This window comes from Chelmon rostratus, chromosome 11 (genome assembly GCF_017976325.1).
Source record: "Chelmon rostratus isolate fCheRos1 chromosome 11, fCheRos1.pri, whole genome shotgun sequence".
NCBI classification, from domain to species: domain Eukaryota; kingdom Metazoa; phylum Chordata; class Actinopteri; order Chaetodontiformes; family Chaetodontidae; genus Chelmon; species Chelmon rostratus.
In genome coordinates, this window is record NC_055668.1 from 18,973,934 (window position 1) to 18,992,749 (window position 18,816).

Below are 18,816 nucleotides of genomic sequence, written 5' to 3' on the forward strand. Positions count from 1 at the left end.
GTTGGGAATAAGCGATCTTAAAGCTGAGTGGAGCAACTTTTCCAACTGCCTTACCAGTCAACGGGCTGACCTATGCTAAGCTAACCCGCTAGCCAGTGCAGTTGGAATTCCTTTAAAAGTCCACTATCGAGCAAGCGAACTGTCCGTTACACTTTCTGATACGGTGACTAAATGATATTTTCAGGCGACTTTCAAAGACAAACCTTTCCTTCGGTGCTTCACTTTACTTTATCGCAGTGGACGGTGCAGGTGCACCTCTTGCGGCACCTGCGACAACTTGGTAACTTAGCTCCATCGGTAGAGAGCTAACTTTAGCCCGTTCACATTAGCATTAAGCAGATGAGCTGTTGACTAATGTTAATATTCCCCTTGTAGCTGAGATTATTTAGATATTTTGATTTAAAACAACACTTTCTAACTTTGTATTCGTATGTAACCGTCAGCCCACACAGTGGTGACATTAGCTAAAACTATTTCGGCTAAGCGTAGCCAGCCGCCTCGCTGGCTAGTTACTGACCCTCACACAGTTGAACCGGAGTGGCGACGTGGATAACGTTACGGGGCTGTAGACGCTCACTCTCCCTCAGGACTTTGGACACGGTGTGACTCTGTCGTGGGCTGTGCGGGGAATTCCCCTCCGTTCTCATCAGCTAGTCTGGTAGATGTGACAGCATGAGAATTTCAAAAAGTTCCCTTTTACGGTTTTAAAGTTTTCATTTTGTTCTAAAAGCTCTGCACCCTATGGTGCCGCTACGGCCACCGAGAAATGAATGTCTCGCAGGCCGCTTTCCCAAACGGTGAAGGGCGGTCGGGCGGCGGTGGGACCGGGGAGCATGCCTGGACAGACACCCCCACGGTTCGGGCGTGGGCTCACTCTGCCCCGCTGTGCCCTACTCGGTCCCTGTGGACAGCCGCGTATGACTATGAGGCAAGTGGCGAGGACGAGCTCAGCCTCAGACGAGGGGACGTGGTGGAGGTCCTGTCCAAGGACGCAGCGATCTCCGGGGACGAGGGATGGTGGACGGGTAAAATCAACCACCGGGTCGGGATTTTCCCCTCCAACTATGTCACCTACCAGCCCGCTATTTACCGTCTCCCCGCTACTAGTGGGTCGGTCGGGGTGCCAGAGCGAGTCCCGAGCTCGCCCGTCCAGATTCCCTTCAGTGAACTGGTACTAGAGGAGATCATAGGCGTGGGTGGATTTGGCAAAGTTTACCGGGGCACATGGAAAGATCAAGAGGTTGCCGTGAAGGCTGCTCGGCAAGACCCGGACGAGGACATAACGGCCACCGCCGGCAGTGTTAAACAAGAAGCGAAACTTTTCTCCATGCTGCAGCACCCCAACATTATTAAACTGGAAGGAGTGTGTTTGGAGGAGCCCAACCTGTGCCTGGTCATGGAGTATGCCCGAGGCGGGACACTGAACCGTGTGTTGACCGGAAGGCGCATCCCTCCACACATCCTGGTCAACTGGGCCGTGCAGATTGCACGCGGGATGCACTACCTACACGAGGAGGCCGTGGTACCCATCATCCATCGAGACCTGAAGTCCAGCAACAGTAAGCACAGACTGAAGTGTGTGTGTGTGAGTGAGTGTGTGAGTGTGTGCGCGCGCGCGCTCGACACAGAGAAATTAAGATGAACAACCTAAGCTTAAAAGGACCACGGGGAAACGATCCACCTGTTGCACATGTAGCCCATCCTCCTTAAATTGTGTATGGTTGTAGTCTCCTCACGGTTAAGTGTTCCTTACCTGCAACAGCGTCTTCTAAAGCAATTATTTTAAGACTGTTTATTCCAGACAATCTCTTAGTTCAATTTGTCAGCTTCTCATGTCTCAGCCTGTCACACTGGTGGTGCTTTTTTAATATCATATTAATTGCATGTTAACCACATGGTTATGATTAGTAGGAAAACATAATTTTGTCATTACAGCCTAAATTGAAGTTGCTGGAAAGTTGCAAGTTACATATTTCACAATCAGGATATGAAATTTTCCCCTGCTACATACAGTGTAAATGTTGGTTGTGGCAGGTAAAAAATTCAGGTCAAGTACCACCATGGCATTTTTCTCTCATGCTAAAATTTTAAAAAGCAGTTCTTAATAGTCGGGGGTGATGAAATATCCCATGTTTCCACTGTAGGTACCACTGATGAAGTGTTATCAATCCTACAGCCTTCTACACAGATTTTTTACAAGTGGCAGACAAAACAGTAATGAGTGGCTGGTAGAAATGTTCAGTGACCTGCCACAGTGGCAGGTGAGGGAAAAAACTTCAGATCCTGCTCACGACATCACTGGCAGAGCACTGCCCTTTGCCTAGGACGGATTTAAAGTGGTGCAAAAGGTCTGTGGTTGTATGAAGTGGTGGGGGATACCATCGAGAGGATGTGAAATAAAGTCAGAGTTTGCTCAGCTGGGCTGCAACCCTCCCCCCCATCCCTGCACTCACCCCCCTCATCCTTTAAAACTCACACAAACACACCTTCCCAGCCCCCTCTCAAATAAAGTCAGTGATTTACCAAACACATAACCAGACACACTCAGTCCACACTATCAGGCCATGTGCTTGACCAACCAGAGCTAATACCAGAGGTCACAGGGTAAAAAGAAGTCAGGCAGAGCAACAATCTAGGTAATAATACTAGAGATAATACTAGAGAAAGTCATTCACTGAGGGATAGGGGTTTTCTGTAATGCAGGACTCATAGGAATTATTCCTGTACAACAGGGAATGTCTGCATCCTTTTAAAATTGCTTAAGGCGTTCATGTTTGGAAGAATAAATGAGATTAAGACTCTTGAGTGTTTGTAGATCTCACTTTTTAGTTTCTTGGTAATTTAGCAGGATCATGTAGTTGGAACTTGGTTCAGTGCAGTAGGCCAACAACTGTGCTAGTTCCTTCATGGACTGGTAATTGACAACAGGCCAGCAAACTTTAGTTTCCCAGGACTGAATAATGAATGGACAGGACTCGATGAGAAAAAGAGTCCGAGTCATATACCCACTGACACAGACTGCCCACTTCAACTCAGGTGTGTTTATGTGTGTAATATGACTCCGAACACTATTTCTGCCTTTGTGACCAGAGATTCTTATCAGCCTAGGGCCATGTGGGTAGCAGCTCTGTCCAACTGATGTGTTTATCTCCAGCTGTGAGAGTCAGTGTGCAAATGTAGAGACAAAACCCGTGAAGTGTACACAGACCAGACCCAATGCCAGATTGACATTTTAATTAGTTTTGAAAAAGATAAAGATTCAGCCTCTTTCAGATTTGCAGAGTCCTGTGTAGGTTGACCACGAAAAATCTGTGCATGCAGGTCAAACACACATATGCCCAGTGATCATAACATTTATATACTGCAAACATGAGCTGTGTGCCTGGTTAAAATTTCAGTTAATAATCAGCAGGGATAGTGCAAGTATGACAAAATGTTCATACCTCGTACACCCTCACTACTAATTTTACAGTATTCACAAGAAAATAATAAAAGTAAATGGTGTTTAATCTAAAAACCTCCTTGTAGACCCCTTACTTAGAATAATAACTTAGAATATGTTTGTAATTCTGTACAACCATTAAAGGAAAGAAATGTGAGTAGTTTTCCAGCATAAGAATAAAACAGATTCACTCTCTAAAACGAAAATCACAACAATCAGTGTCTCTGGAGATGCTGATTTTTCAAACAAAACTTTGAAATTATGTTCTATGTGCATATGATGCTCCCGAGGCCATATGATGAACAGCGTAGAAGAGCCCAACCCTAAAAGTAGTCTTGTTTGAGATGGAAGATTTGCGTAAATTATAGGGCAGATGGTAGAGAAAGGATTTAACTGCTGTTTAGGCTGTTTGAGCTAATCGGATGTTTGAATGTCAATATATACAAACATACTCCCCCGAACAGGAACGGTGCTGCGAACACAAGTCAATATGTTTATCCTGCCACTTCACTGTGACTTAGACACGTCATAAGCTTAAAGTAAAGAGGGAGAATTTATAACTAAACTTATGAGAGACCATTCAGTGGGTGCTTATTGCATTTCTGGATTCTAATGAAACCTGGGGACTCAACAGCTTGCAGAAAGAGTGCCAGTGAATAAATATCAGTTTTTCTGAATTCAGTCTTGATTTCCACTGCACTAGAGCTCACTGCTTAACTGTGACCATCAGAATCAGACCAAGAAAGACAGTGAATTCTACCAGTTGCTGTTTGCACTGTTACCAGTTGCAGGTAGTTGATTGTCCCAGGGTCAGAAGTCTGAACATCTGTAGTCAATATACAGTCTTATCTAAATAAAGAGAGGATGAAAGCTGTATGTGTTTGCTTTGAACCAGGCCAGTGAGTTCACAAAGGACTCTCTCCTGCACACAAACACACAAATGGCACCCTGTGGTGTGTTGGGTTGTTTTCCCAGTAAAAACCTAGAATAATGCAGCTTAGAGAAGTTGTTGCATCTGCTAGTGTGGGCCTGTTGTCTGTTTGTCTTGGCGTTGTTTGTGCATCGGTTAGTCTAAAAGGATAAAAGGAGTGAGAATTATCTACACCGGGGGGTAAGGAGAAAATAGATACATTGCAGTCAGTGGTTTTAAGCAGCAATCTGTCACTTTTTATATTTTTAGTGAGCACAATGTCTGTTGGTGTCTCTCTTCACTATGTCTGTATATTGTAAAGTTGTTTCACTCCAGTATTTTTCCTCTCAGGGTAAACCAGGACATAGCCAGGTACATACGTAGAACTAAACTTTTCCATCTTCACTCAACTACTCAGCCTGTCATTTATCAACTTGCAGTGTACACATGCTCCACACAGACAAACATACAGCTATTTGATCAATGATTAGCCTGTAAAGTAATATGTTGGAAGTCAGCAAGATTTGTCCAATCTCTTTTGTGTTTTTCAACCTAATCTGTAAAATCCCAGCCTGCAGGGAGGAATGTTGCTAATGAGGGATAAAAGCTTAACATACGTTTGCACAATGGACTGGTCAAGCAGCGGTTGCTAGGCTACTGTGGCCAGAAGAATGGCTAGGACTCAGAGGGTCTCAAAGCCCTCGTTTTGTTTTGTTCCGTTCATATTTAATCTCCCAGAGAGCAGCGGTACTCTTTTATTGCCACAAACTGAGGGGGTTTCCCTTCTTACTTCGTTATTTTTCTCCTTACTTACCTTCCCTCCCTTGTTCCTCACGGCTCCTTTTTGCTCCGTACTATTTTTTATGTCTATTTTTTGGACACTGCACAATTTTCAAACTTAAAAGAATAATGCTGGAGTTACTTTTTCTTTTTAATATTAATCAGCAAACACCCTTAACACATCAGATAAACCAAGAATATATCCTGCTAATAATAAGTATTGTCTGTGTAGCTGCAGCCTGCATAGTGTATGCCTGTGTGCCATAGAGCTCCATTGTCATCCAAAAACTGTTTACAGATACTGTTGTATTAGGGTCAGTTGTATTGATGTATTCATTCATCAAAATGAGTATGGGCAATATAGTATGTGTAGGACAGTGGCTCCATGTTAGCCAGACATCAGATTGGTGGTACCACATTTAGAGTGCTTTGCTAGTTTCACAAGCTGAGAGGAATAAACTACTCTTGCAATGTTCATTGTCAGGAAGGAATATGGAATATGTCCCCTAAAAGGCAAAAGCATGTCCTATTTGTGTTTTTTATTTGTTTTAAATGTCAGCAGAGTCCTATGGCATGGATGCATAGGTGATATTGATGGCAATACAAACTTTACTTCTTTGTAGGAATGAAGTGGTTACTGATTTAATGATGAAGCACAGTAAAATTCCTGATTACCTTGGTATTACCGTTTCAAATTTTAGTTACCATTAAAACTGTGTTTGATGACCGTGCTCTAATAACTTATGGTAAATACTGTTCAGCATCAACCAATGTTAGTTGTTGTAAAAATTGGTGATTAAATCAGTAGTTGACAACTAATTGATTAATCGTTGCAGCTCTGCGACAGTCTCACAGTCGCAGGCCTGGCATGCAACTGGGTTTGTTTTCTGTCAATGACAACATGTCCAAAGGCAGTGACAGGGCTCCAAAGACCTTTTCGCCTTGTAAGAGTCTAAAGTGTGGTCATATTTTGGTTTTAAGAGTGCTGAGACACACTTCATGCTCACCCTGTCTGCAGATCATGCAGAAAGGAAATCGCTGCGAAAGGGGGGCAGCATTTAAAATGTTTTGAGTCATCTTCATGACCACCACCCACTACTTTATAGAGAATGCAAGGCAAGTTACCTTTTAGCTCAATGCATGATGGGTGTACTTTAGAATGGGGGGAAATGTCAGGGTTTGTCTGTCTAGCTTGTTAATAATGTAAGCTGCAGCTTTCAGTGTTACTTGCTCTTGTAAAAACACTACACGTTGTTCTGCTGCTGTATGCGTCATGTGTCTGCACTCTGTTGACCCAATGCACCTGATCGCACATTAAGTAGTTTAGTCACCCACACAACATGCTGTATTTTGTTCATTTAAAATCCAGCAGTTGTCAGACTGGTTATAAATGTGTTTCAACAGGAGAAACGCTATGGACTCCTATACAAGACTCCTCTATATGTATGTCAGTTGTTTGGCTTGTTGGCTGTACTATAACTGTCTTCTCATTTGTATTTATGTAAATTGTGCATGGTGTCATTGCATAAACTCAAATGCAACACAAAATGTTGTGTGTGAGTGAGATAAAAAAAGTAACAACTAGACTATGCAAACAAAAACTGCATATTGCTGCTAATATTATTAATGGTATTCCATGTAGAGCTTGGTGAAACAATTTCAGTTTGTGTATCAGGCCTTTTTTAACATTTTCAGCATCTTTTAACAATACCCCGACAATACTTTTACAACTTAATGTTCTCCCTCAAGCTGAGAGTGATAGCACTCATAGAGCAGTCGATAAGAGCAAGAAATCACACTGAAACCTGGCCCTGAGCCAGCACGCATAACCCACATTAACTTTGGAGTTTCACATCTTGGTGCGAGCAATAGTATGCCAGGAATGTGTGCTTGAACGCCACTGAAACTGATGGAGCTCTGTTTGGAGCGTGTGCAACAGCATTCTCCCATCAATCTTAAGCTATTGTTAGACTTCATCACGCTGTCCCTGTGTTCCCCTCCCTGTCCCCGTCTCTCTGTCCACACACCCATCATTCTGTAGATCTGTGAAGACATGGCAAAAGTGGAGAGAACATGTGTTGAATTCACACCACTGAAGGAGCTTATTTCTCATTCACTCTCATTAATCATCTAATTCTTATTAAGCAACAATCCCAGTCATAGTTTACTGATGAACATGGCCCAGATGGGGAGGCCAGTCCGGATTGTTCAAGTAGCAACATTGTATTGTTGTGGCAAGTGACAGGTGCACTTGTCACTTCACAAGCATCTGCCAAATGAAAATAATAACATTTGTAAGAAATATATCTATATGGTAATCTAGTTACGTAATTGTTATTGCAATTAAAAACATGCTTTCAAAGGATAGAAATTAGGGGTGCTGCTTTCACATATTTTCTGTCCTGATACCCAAAATTAAGAGAATGGACAGACACTCATTACCAGTTCAATACCAGCACTAGGTAATATGCATCTTCCATTGTACCTGTCCTCTCCCTGGTATACTGTTACATATGAAAAAAACAGACCTAGTTATGTTGTAGATTTGGATTTTCCTGTGAACCACCAGCTTCTGTGGTAACAGCATTGCAAAAGAACACCTCTTAAACCCTGCTTTCATTACTAGGTCATAACGAGTTCACCACAGGAGAGAAAACAGAAAAAGTGTCCCAAGAAAATTTAGTTTTTCTCCTGTAAATTTTCTGTTGTCTTGCTCTACTTCTGGAATAAGTTGATTCACAGAGGAAAAGTTACCAAAGCTTGACTAGGTGTTGCAGGGCAACTTTTCTCAGGCTTCCCACAATTACCCCTGGTGACACACAGACAGTTACTGCCTGTCTTTTCTCTGATGAGAGAATGGGCAGAGGGGAGAGAGGAGGAGTGGAGATGCTTTCACTGTGTTTTTTATGACCTCTCCCTGACTGCACCTATTGTTGCAGGGCAGGGTGAAAAGGAAAAGGGCCCACAGCTGAGAAGAGCTGCCTTCCGAATCAACCAATCCCCTCCGCAGCTCCCGAGCACATTGATAGATGCTAGTGCAGCAAAACGCACTGGCTGTACACCTTTAACATTTGTTATGTTTCAATTAGCCCAGTTATGGGTTGATTCAAGCTTAAACAGACACAAACTAGGAGAGGAAGAGGACGAACAAAGAGCAAGTGGCCCAGAGAGACGTGACCATGATAGATGGATTTAGCCAGCCATTAGCCCTGATCCTTTTCCCATCAACCAGAATGCCTGGGGGCACTCTCATTTCAACAGGGAGAGACAGACCAGTCGGGGAATGTTTAGCAGCCTTGTTTCTGCTTACTACAGGAAGCCCTCTTGCTCTCATGCTTAGTCTGTTGGCACAGTTACGAAAATACTGCCACGTCAAGTTAGGAGGCTGTGCTTAACAGCAGCTGTGTTGCATCAGTGCTTAGCTATGGCACTGAAAAAGAAGTGGACTGCTTTAGTAGTGGATTCGTATGCCATTTGTAATTTTGTTTTTAAAATTTGGGTCAAATTATTAGCATCAGAAGGAGCACAGTTTCACACAGCACTGCTGGAGACACAAAAAGAATAAAAGATTTCACTGTCTTTTGTGGTTCTTTGCTCAGTACTGTTTCAAGGCTTGCTGTTGCTCTTCTTGGCTGTGCATATTTGATATATGTATCATGTGCATGAAATAGTATCGTTCAAATGTTGCCAAATTGTCTTTATTATAGTGAAAGTACTAAAAACTTAATTTAAGACTATTTAATATCCACTGAATATTAGTGAAAGTACTGAAGTTAAAGGGTGCTGTAGCTATTCTTTATCTTCCAAAACTTTCTAAAACTACCACTGGTTTGTGTAATTTCAGCTGTTGCAGAGTTGTGGGGATATTTTTAGTTTGTTGAGAGAAGAAATGATCGTGTTTGCTCAAAAAGTGTATTTTTTCCTTTTACCTTGAGGGGGAGAAAGCGATGGGAAGAAGCGTGGGAGCTGCTTTGAAGGCAGCAGCTCTGCTTCTGATCTTCCCACTGTTCCACCATGAAAGATGGGTCTGCCTGAAGATCCACTGTTGGAAAGGGGAATTAAATGGGGGTTGGACGAAGGGTGGGGTCTGCCCTGGAGGCATATCCATCTCCAGTTGCGTTGCACTGTTGTCCGCTTCAAAACATTTTCTTTTCAAAAGAGTGAGAAAATATAGACTGAGAGAGTGCAGAAAACAACATGCGCTGTCTGAGTTATATCCTTTTCAGACGTGACAGGTGTTCAGGACATTCATTACAAAGTATCACAGGACATTTGTAATGTCGATGACCAGTTCACAATGGAAGAACAGATTGTAAATCAGTCTCAATGTAATTTGATCCATTTAAATATTTTGTTCCACACAAACAGGTTTCACACATCACCTGTACCTTGTGCTGCTGGCAAACCTAGTAGTCTAACGGTCATGATAATATAATTATAGGCTGCATACAGCTGCATTAATTCATCCTGGATAAACTATAGTTTACTGTAAACAGGGTATTTATAACTGACATAAGCATTGGCCCACTTTTAAGTGTTTGTGAGCATCACCTCACGATATTTCCACTGAGTATCCTTGCCAAATATTTAGTGTCAGTCTTGGGTACAGATGACAAGCCTTTTTGTGCATTCATGTTAATGTATAAGCAGAGGAGCAGACAGGTTAGTAAGGTTGCTTTAACGTTCATAGTATATCATCAAATTCAAGGATGTCAGCTTTCATGCATTTGCTGTAACCTTAGGCTATTTTAGGCTATTTTACTGGCACTGTGTGAGTGTGCGGTTGTTAAAATTTACTGACATGGCCTATTTAGATGGGATTAAAATCCTGAGATGCACAAGTAATAATTAGGTTACCATTACCCCACCTCCTCTTGTCAAACATATCCTTTCCAAACAGGCCTTAGATTGCCTGTAGGAGCAAAACAATACTCAAGACTGACTAGCCACAGCCTGATGTTGTGCATTAGCTCAGCTGTTAAGGCTTTACATCTGCTAACTTTACCAAACACAGGAACTGGATCTATTTTTCCAATACAGGGTGGGGTTTGGCCCGGGGCTCGACTTTTAGAATGACCCTAAATAGAAGTCAACCAGGGCATCTTTTTCTGCTTTTTGTAGCAATTATGAAGACACTGGTCCATGTGTTGTCTCACTATTTTTTAGCAATTGACACATGAACATAGTGAGAGCGTTTCTGCAATGTTTTAAAGAATAACGTAATTTCAGTTACACAGAATGTGCTGAACATGCAGCTTTTACCTGTAGGTCAGGCTTATATTACAAAGATGGGCAAAATAACTTGATATGGGGCTTCTTAAGGAAAAGCTGCTAAGATTAACCTTTCTTAGAAAACCTTCGAAATTAGACCAGGGTGAAAAGGTCATGGGAGGTGGACTTCAAAGAAGGGCTGGTGGCTGGAGGACAGCCATGATGAGTCTCCCCTTCACCACCTGTTATTACATAAAGTATTATCTCTTACTCAGCTAAATGAGACTGGTCCATTTTATGATATACATTACCACATTCAACTTTTTATGTATAGTAAAGAACAGTGCTATACCAGTGTTTTTTTTCTTCACAAAATTTAGACAACTTTGTGTCAGCAGTATTTATTTTTGGTAAAAGGGCAAAGCCGAAAGAATAAAAAGTGTCTACATGTATACATTTTGGAGAGATTTGTACCATGTATGATGATGTGTAACACTTTATCACTCGCATGATTTATTATCTCAGGTTAACCAGCAGTGTGTATGTGGTGTCTTTTTGATATTAGCTGCTAATAGATTCAAACATGGCTGGCAGGCGTTCAAAGGTGTTTTTGCAGCATAACGTCAGCATGGAGTCATGTAGACAGGAGCAAGCTCTTTTATCAGAAATTTCTAGAGGGCTGACACTGAAGTATCACAGAGCTACAAAGAAAGTATTTGGCATGATATTCTATAGGCCAATCAACACAGACGGGTTTATCCCAAAACCACTGTTCTTCTCGGTTGTGTAACTAACCCATCATAAGTCATTATAAACCTACAGAGCCTGCTGGGAGGAATCTATGGAATCACTTGACAACAGGAAGTAGGTGTATATCATTGGTCTAGTGAAACCTGTTTGTAATGGAATTCCTATTGTTGCAGCCTGGGTAGAGGATCCCCTCTCTGCCCGAGGCTAGTAATGGCACCAGTACCCCTGTTATTAGTGGAGATCCATAAGGATCACACTACGGTTAAAATGCTTCTTGAAATCATTTCAGGCCCATTGAAAATACTTGTGGATGCCCAGCAAAGTCTTGACCCTCACCCTCCTGTAACTCTGTCTGCAGTGTTTTTAAATGGGATGATGGTTGAAGTGAAATGGTTACTGTTCTGTTGTGGTAAGATGTGTGTGTGTGTGTGTGTGTTGTGTTTGCAGTAGAAAAGCTGAATGTCCTTGGTGTTTTTAGTCAAAGTGCTTTATGAATAAATGATGCATAAATTAATGCAGACTTAAAGAATAGAAAAGATTGTGGGTGAAGATAGCATTAGTAGTATAGTAGTATTAGACATTAGAAATGGGATCATTGATTATGTATGATTATGAGAGACTAGTCAATATACACGACAGTGAAGCAGTATGTGGTATTAGCTGTGTGCAGAAGTGCTGCTTGTATCGCATCTTTGGCTGCAAGTACCCAGGTTCACAACCTCAGTTTTGTCTGGCCAACAATTTAGTTCTTTATCACATGAAACAAAGGCAAAACAGCAAAAAAAACAGCGACCGACCAGAACCAGAAAATGCATTTGTGCTTGAAAAATCACCTCCATATATGTGATTATTAATTTTTCTGTCACAGACTCACCATTTAATCGACTAATCGGTCTTAACCAATGTAACTATAGCACTGTTACAGACTCGATAAAGAAGGGCCAGGACTGTGTAAGAAGGAAAGTGTGCATGTTTGTCTCAGTTTTCTGCATGCGCAGATGTTGAGATGCATCTGTCCCAAGGTTTCTGACCACACCACTCCTCCACTCCACCCCACCTACATTTTTCAGTAGATCTGGTCCAATCTTGACACATTTGCTGGGTAACAGGTCACAATGTACTCTTAACTAGGATTGAATATCAGTGCAAAGAAGGCCAGCTGTGTTTCATATGGTTACAGAAAACAATACGCAAGTGTAATAATTGTGCATGCTGTGGCTATGGTGGAAAACTGATGGAAAGTTATGTGCGTGCGTGCCTGTCGACATGTGTTCCTCATGTTGTGGGGACATAAATCTGTTCACACATTCACGTTGTGGAGACTCACCTTCCTTGTGGGGACAAAGCACAAGTCCCCATAATGTAAATCATTAAATATCTTGGCCTAAGGTTAGGTTTGGGTTAGGCAAGTAGTCGTTATGGTTTGGTCTTCAGCAAATGAATGTAAGTCAATGTAATGTTCTCGGAAGTGATGGAAACACGACAGTGTGTGTGGGCGTGTGTGCGTCCAAGGTCAGTGAGTGATAATACAGCAGTGCAGCTACTTCATTCAAGTAATTCTTGCATGCAGACATCAAAGAGCCTCTGTTGAAAACTGTTGACAAATAGCCTTTAAACCGAGTAAGTAGGTAAAGAAAATGCCTTGATATGTTTTTCAGCTCTATGTATCTGTATCATTGCATCCTTACCATGGGAATAATACCACAGTGTGTATGTGCCAGCAGTACACTGAAGTGTTTTCATCCATCAAACCACCTAAAGGGACATTTAGACTCTCCAGTTAGTTTCCCTCCTGCATTTGACATTCTGTTAGGATCAGCACAGGACATGTTCACGTTGGCCTGCAGTGGTCGGACTGCATGTAAATAATGAAATTGGACTATTTGTAATGTGAGGAGATCTTGGCAGAGGCAAAAACAAATGTTGAAAATAATACCAAGAGGATCAAAGGATCAAAGCGTCTGTTTTGGCTGTTGATGCACCACTTCATGGAAAAAGCTGTTTGTGAATGTTTGCAGTGGTGCACAGAGTAGATTTAGCCCTGTTGAAAGATCACACAGTAGAAAAATGTTACTCCTCTCCAGTCGTCACCTGATCTTTGGTGGCACAGGTTCAAAAAACTTAAAAGCTCTCAATGTCCTGTTGACTCATGTGTGTATTAATGATATTCATTTTACTACAGCTGAAACAGTCAGTCAACAGAAAACTGACGTGGAATTAAATTGTTTAAATCCTTTTTTTTTTAAGTAAGATTAATAAACATTCTCTAGTTTGAGCTTCCTATGTTTTTCCAAAGATTTGCCACTTTTCTCTGTTAAATATAATTTTAAAGTGAGTTATCTTCATCCTTTGGACTGTTGGTCGAGGTAAACAAGACATTTGAAGATCATCAGAAGTCACCTTGAGCACTAGGAAATTGTGTTAGACATCATTCACGATATTTTATATTATATTGTGTTGGTAGTTAGCCTGTTTACTGTTTTTTCCTTTTTGTGCATTTTATTTTTTTCTTGCATTGAATTCAGGGAGTGGCAAACATAATTTTGCTCTATTAAGGCTAAATGGAATTGGAATACATGTATCTATCTGAGTTGAAGCTGGTCTAAAATTATAAACATCTCACATCCCTAGAACATGTAGGGATTAGACACAATAAGAGGAACATTTACTTTTTAATGGCTGAACAAAATAACAATTTTCAAAATGTGACAGTGACAAAGTAGAACAGTACAGGTGTCACGCTGCTGTTGATTTGGATTTTACACAGTACTGGTATTTATTGTACGGCGTACACCCCTATCCCTGAACGGGGCTAGTTCAACATCAGATCCACTTTGACCTGGAAAGCAAAACCGATCCTGTTACAGCATGACTTTAAAGTCTTTCAAATCCTGTTTCTTTCTCAGATTGATTTTTGTGTAGTCATCATGTGTTCAGCCTGTTGCAGTCAGAAAAATGTATGTGCATGTAAGTCATTTTCTCATTTTCAGCACATGATTGGCAAAGAGGGTCTTGACTTCACACGTCAGTGGGTTGTGGCCTCACCGTGGCAGGGCTCTCAGGCCAGGTGTAGTGTTACAGGCAGGTTTGGAGGGTTCTGGCTGTCTTTAATGTGTTAAACAGTTTTAGGACCTGAGGACAGGTGCTTTGTGGCGCTGTCAGCCTTCTATGTCTACAGTAATAAATGACCTGCATACCTCTGTTGGTCCTCTTGAATATCATCTCCTCACCTGCACAGTTGTCTTTTTCTCTGTCCACCACTCTTTGTATGTCCCTTTCTCTTTCACTCGTCTTTCTCCTCTCCCTTCTGCACCCCCCCCACACACACACACACCTGTCACATCCATCACTTTCATCCCAACCCTCTCTGTCCACTTTTCCTTTTCCCTCAATCACTCATTGCTTATTTTGCCCATCCTCCTCGTGTGTCTTTATTTATCTTCCTTTTTTGCCATCTAATGTATCTCTTCTCTTTTCAGTTTTATTACTTGAAAAAATTGAGAATGACGACATCGGGAGGAAGACCTTGAAGATCACAGATTTCGGCTTGGCCAGGGAGTGGCACAAAACTACAAAAATGTCAGCTGCAGGAACCTACTCCTGGATGGCCCCAGAGGTCATAAAGTCATCTCTCTTCTCCAAAGGCAGTGACGTGTGGGGGTATGACAAATAACACACCACGCACAGACACAGCAATAACGTATCTACTCCTCCTCAGTTGTCTGACATTGTTTCATTGTGAAATTTTCCTCACTCTTTCATTTCCTTTCATTTTATTTCATCCATCAGCTATGGGGTGTTGCTGTGGGAGCTGTTGACAGGGGAGGTGCCGTATCGTGGGATAGACGGCCTTGCTGTAGCTTATGGTGTCGCAGTCAATAAGTTAACTCTACCAATTCCCTCCACTTGCCCTGAACCCTTCGCCAAGCTCATGGAAGGTAAATTAACACAAGTCCTGCCTGCATTATGTGTTTTTTAATTTTAAGTAATTTCACGTCTACACTATGACCAAATCCCTGGGGTATTAAATTTATTTAATTATTAGAATTATTTATTGGTAAGTTTAGTTTTGACATAACCTTGTTAGTCCCATAATTATCAAGACATTTTATTCCAAGGGAGCAACAGCACCTGAAGCTATAGACATGGAAATACAGTGCAAAACAAAAAAAAAAACAGCTGTAAATGTAAATGCTGATTGATCTGAGAACATTTCAGATGTTTGTTTGTGGTTGTTGTTTTATGTTATGTTGTTTTTGCTTGTGTCAGTTTGTGTCTGTTGGGGTTATAAGACCCCAGAAGTACCACTCAGTGGTGTCACATTTGTCAGACAAGAACACTTCTTACATACGACAATATATTATAAAACACAAGTTAAACAGCTTGAAGTTTAACACAAGTAAAGACAAGTTTTTTATAGTCATCCATCTAGAATAACTCATCAACCCTTAAATAATTAACAATAAAGCATAATGGAGTTCGTCTTCAGTCTCATTTAAATAACATGAGAAGCAAAGCTTTTTGTCTTCAGGGGAGTCGTTAAACCTGCCTGTCTCTGTAGCTAATGGTACATTGTAAACTGTACATGCAGGGATCTTTTGACTGTAATTTAGATTCTGTTCCCATTAAGATTTCTACATCATTAAACAGTATGTGTGTGGTAGCGGGTGTAATCCAGACTTTCTAGATTTCGTGGAGATTTTGGCTCCTATTTTGTCACTCATTATGTTGTCAACATTGTTTAGAAATGTGCAATTACTGAAGCCTTTTTCCAGTATCAGATTAAATGTTTTTTGTTCATACTGACTATATTTGAATAATATAATCATCTTACACATTTTAATTTTGCCACAATAGTGCTGCAGTAATTAGTTTGTTTGTGTGCAAACTTTTCTGCAGTGGCCAACTACCAAAGCTGAACATAGCTAAAACAATACATATATACCCTGGTGACTGTGTTAATGTGTCTACACATTGCACTGTGTTTGTCCAGAGTGCTGGGACCAGGACCCCCACGTGCGTCCCTCCTTCTCCTGCATCCTGGAGCAGCTGTCGGCCATCGAGGAGGCGGTGATGGCCACCATGCCCCAGGACTCCTTCCACAGCATGCAGGACGACTGGCGTGTTGAGATCCAGGAGATGTTTGATGAGCTCAGGACCAAAGAGAAGGTAGGCAGAGTGATGAGAATCACAGAAAAACACCAACATGATTCTATGGAGCCACTGACATGACACCATGCACACAATATGAGCGCTGGAAGGTGGTGAGATGCATAAAATGTATCTCCTCTAAATCACGCAGTGTGGGGCATACAGTACATGTGACAGACCTCTTATCCTTCTTGTACTATTCCTGCTCTTTTATTATGATACACAGTGACTAATCTATTATTAAATTAGGTGCCAAATCACTTGGGACAGCTTTTGCGGGCTAAAAAGTTTAATTGGTTATTTTCAGTGGACAAGCTAATCGCACCTTTAACAAAACAAAGTCATTAATGCCGAGGTGCTTTAGCGTACTTCCCCTTGTTAAGACCTTAATCTGCTTCCTGTATAAGTCTCCCATTGCTGGCTTAAAGAGGAGGGGTAATTAGTGTTTGTAGAAACAGCAGGATCAGCACACAGTAATGGGTCAACGAATGCTGAACTGAATGACACGGATACTGAAAACTCCACAGGTGTTTTTTCCGTTTTGAGAGGCTTAATTTGTGCCTGACATTATAATTTTATTTTCTTTGTATTATTTCTTTATGTATTCTACCTATCAGTCATGCTAAACCATATTTTTAACATGTACGGTTGTGTTATGTAACTTCCAACCATCCAAATTAATCACTTGAACCCTCAACTGACATAATGGGCCCGTGTCACTGTGACAAACCCTATAAAGTTTGTTCAGTATGTAAAGCTTTCCAAAATCAAGAGAAGAGAAAAAATAATTATTTAGCTTTGAGCATTAGCTGACATTTTCCCATCGCAAATTTCATAAGATTACTACATGAGCAGATTTCCTGTAAACATCCCACAGTAATCTGTGTCTAGGTGGGTGGCTGAGGGGGCTTGACTGTAAAGCTGCTTTATGGCAGTCATCCAGTAAGGATTATTATTACTCAGCTGAGAGCAAATTAAGAGAAAAGAGAGGGAATGAAGAAAGCTAAACAGTTTCGTCTCCTCCCATGGCTTATTCTATGTAACACAGCCTCAAACTGCAGGCAGTAATCTCCTGAACCAACTTGTTATAGATGCAGTTATCTAATACACAGCTAACACTCCTGCCTGTCTTATCGATGTCTGCCTGCAAGAGCTTTTCTCCTGTTATAAGGGAATTAGAGGATGTATTTCTAGCTGGTGTCATTCTGCAGTGCATCCATAAGGCATTTCCCACCTCAGCGATAGATAGATGGATAGATAGATCCTTCATTAATCTCCAAAGAGAAATTTACAAGCAATGTCAAAATTATCCTATAAAAGTGTATGTTTTCACACCACTGACAGAAAAAGGGTTTTAAAAGAATCAGAATCGATGCAGTAGAACCAGATATGTCGTCTTTTTTATTCCAAACTATTTTCTTCCTGTAAAAACCTGATGCCAACATTACCCACAATGCAACTTGACAGTCTGTAGTTCAAAGATTTTGGTGTGTTATGCCAGGAGTGGCTGATGTAGTCTCAAGCTGTTAGCCTCAAGCAGAGATGAGGAGCTACAGAAGTCTGATAAATTCACTTATTTTTTAATCCACATCCCCAGATTTCTTTCCATTTTCAAACTTGTCGTCTTCAGCCCCCGCTGACACCAAATTTCTGCGCTTGGCTAATTTAGATGTTCAGTTCCAGATGACACAAACTGAGTCCCATCATCCTCTCTGGCCCTGTCAGTGTGTCGTATTTCCCAGGAGATTCTAACAGCAGAAGTCTGTCTGCTGATTTTACCATATTTCTCTGTAATACCTGATTCTTCCAGGAACTACGTTCCAGAGAAGAGGAGCTGACGCGGGCCGCCCTCCAGCAGAAGTCTCAGGAGGAGCTGCTGAAGCGTCGGGAGCAGCAGCTGGCTGAGCGGGAGATCAACGTGCTGGAGAGAGAGCTCAACATCCTTATTTTCCAGCTCAACAAAGACAAGCCCAATGTGAAGAAGAGGAAAGGCAAATTCAAACGTTCCCGCCTTAAACTGAAGGACGGAAACCGCATCAGCCTGCCTTCGGGTGAGTGAACGCATGTGTTGACTTGGTTTCATGTTTAAATTCATGGTCTTCCAGTGTGAGCGGTGAAAAGAGCTGCTGTGTCCAACCTTGAGATGGAAGTTACAGGCGGTTAATGTGAGATTTTCATCCAGTCCCGTCTTTTGTCAGTGACTAAGAAAATACTTCAATGCCATTCTGAGTGGCTCCTTCAAATGATTGAAATGAACAGTGGACAAAATCATGTTTTCTTCAATTTCCAGTGACTAATACTGTAATAATGACTGCATGAATAAAGGTTTTCTTATTGTGTCATGCATAAAACTGTGCAGTGCCATTAATTCATGAGTCATATCCAGAATGTGTATCACTTTTCCAGTGTTATAAAGTATTACAGTGGTATTTAATCCATTATTAAATAATCCATCTTGCCTTCTTTGTCTAATAGGCCAAGGCTTATTTGACAAAGTTAAAAGACTCTTACATGTCCAAATTAAACAACCCCTCCAATGTGTGTTCATCTGTAAATATAACACAGTATACAG

At 41.4% G+C, this 18,816-nt stretch overlaps 1 protein-coding gene across 1 annotated transcript in view; it reads left to right on the forward strand.

Annotated features, from left to right (window-relative positions):
* map3k21 (mitogen-activated protein kinase kinase kinase 21) overlaps window positions 1-18,816 on the forward strand; it is a 24,418-nt gene continuing 5,602 nt past the window's right edge. Inside the window, exons 1-5 of the mRNA XM_041946989.1 lie at window positions 1-1,559; window positions 14,573-14,753; window positions 14,883-15,031; window positions 16,087-16,262; window positions 18,055-18,295. Of these exons, the coding sequence (XP_041802923.1) occupies window positions 767-1,559; window positions 14,573-14,753; window positions 14,883-15,031; window positions 16,087-16,262; window positions 18,055-18,295 (1,540 nt within the window). The 5' untranslated portion in view covers window positions 1-766. The remainder of the gene's footprint in view (window positions 1,560-14,572; window positions 14,754-14,882; window positions 15,032-16,086; window positions 16,263-18,054; window positions 18,296-18,816) is intronic.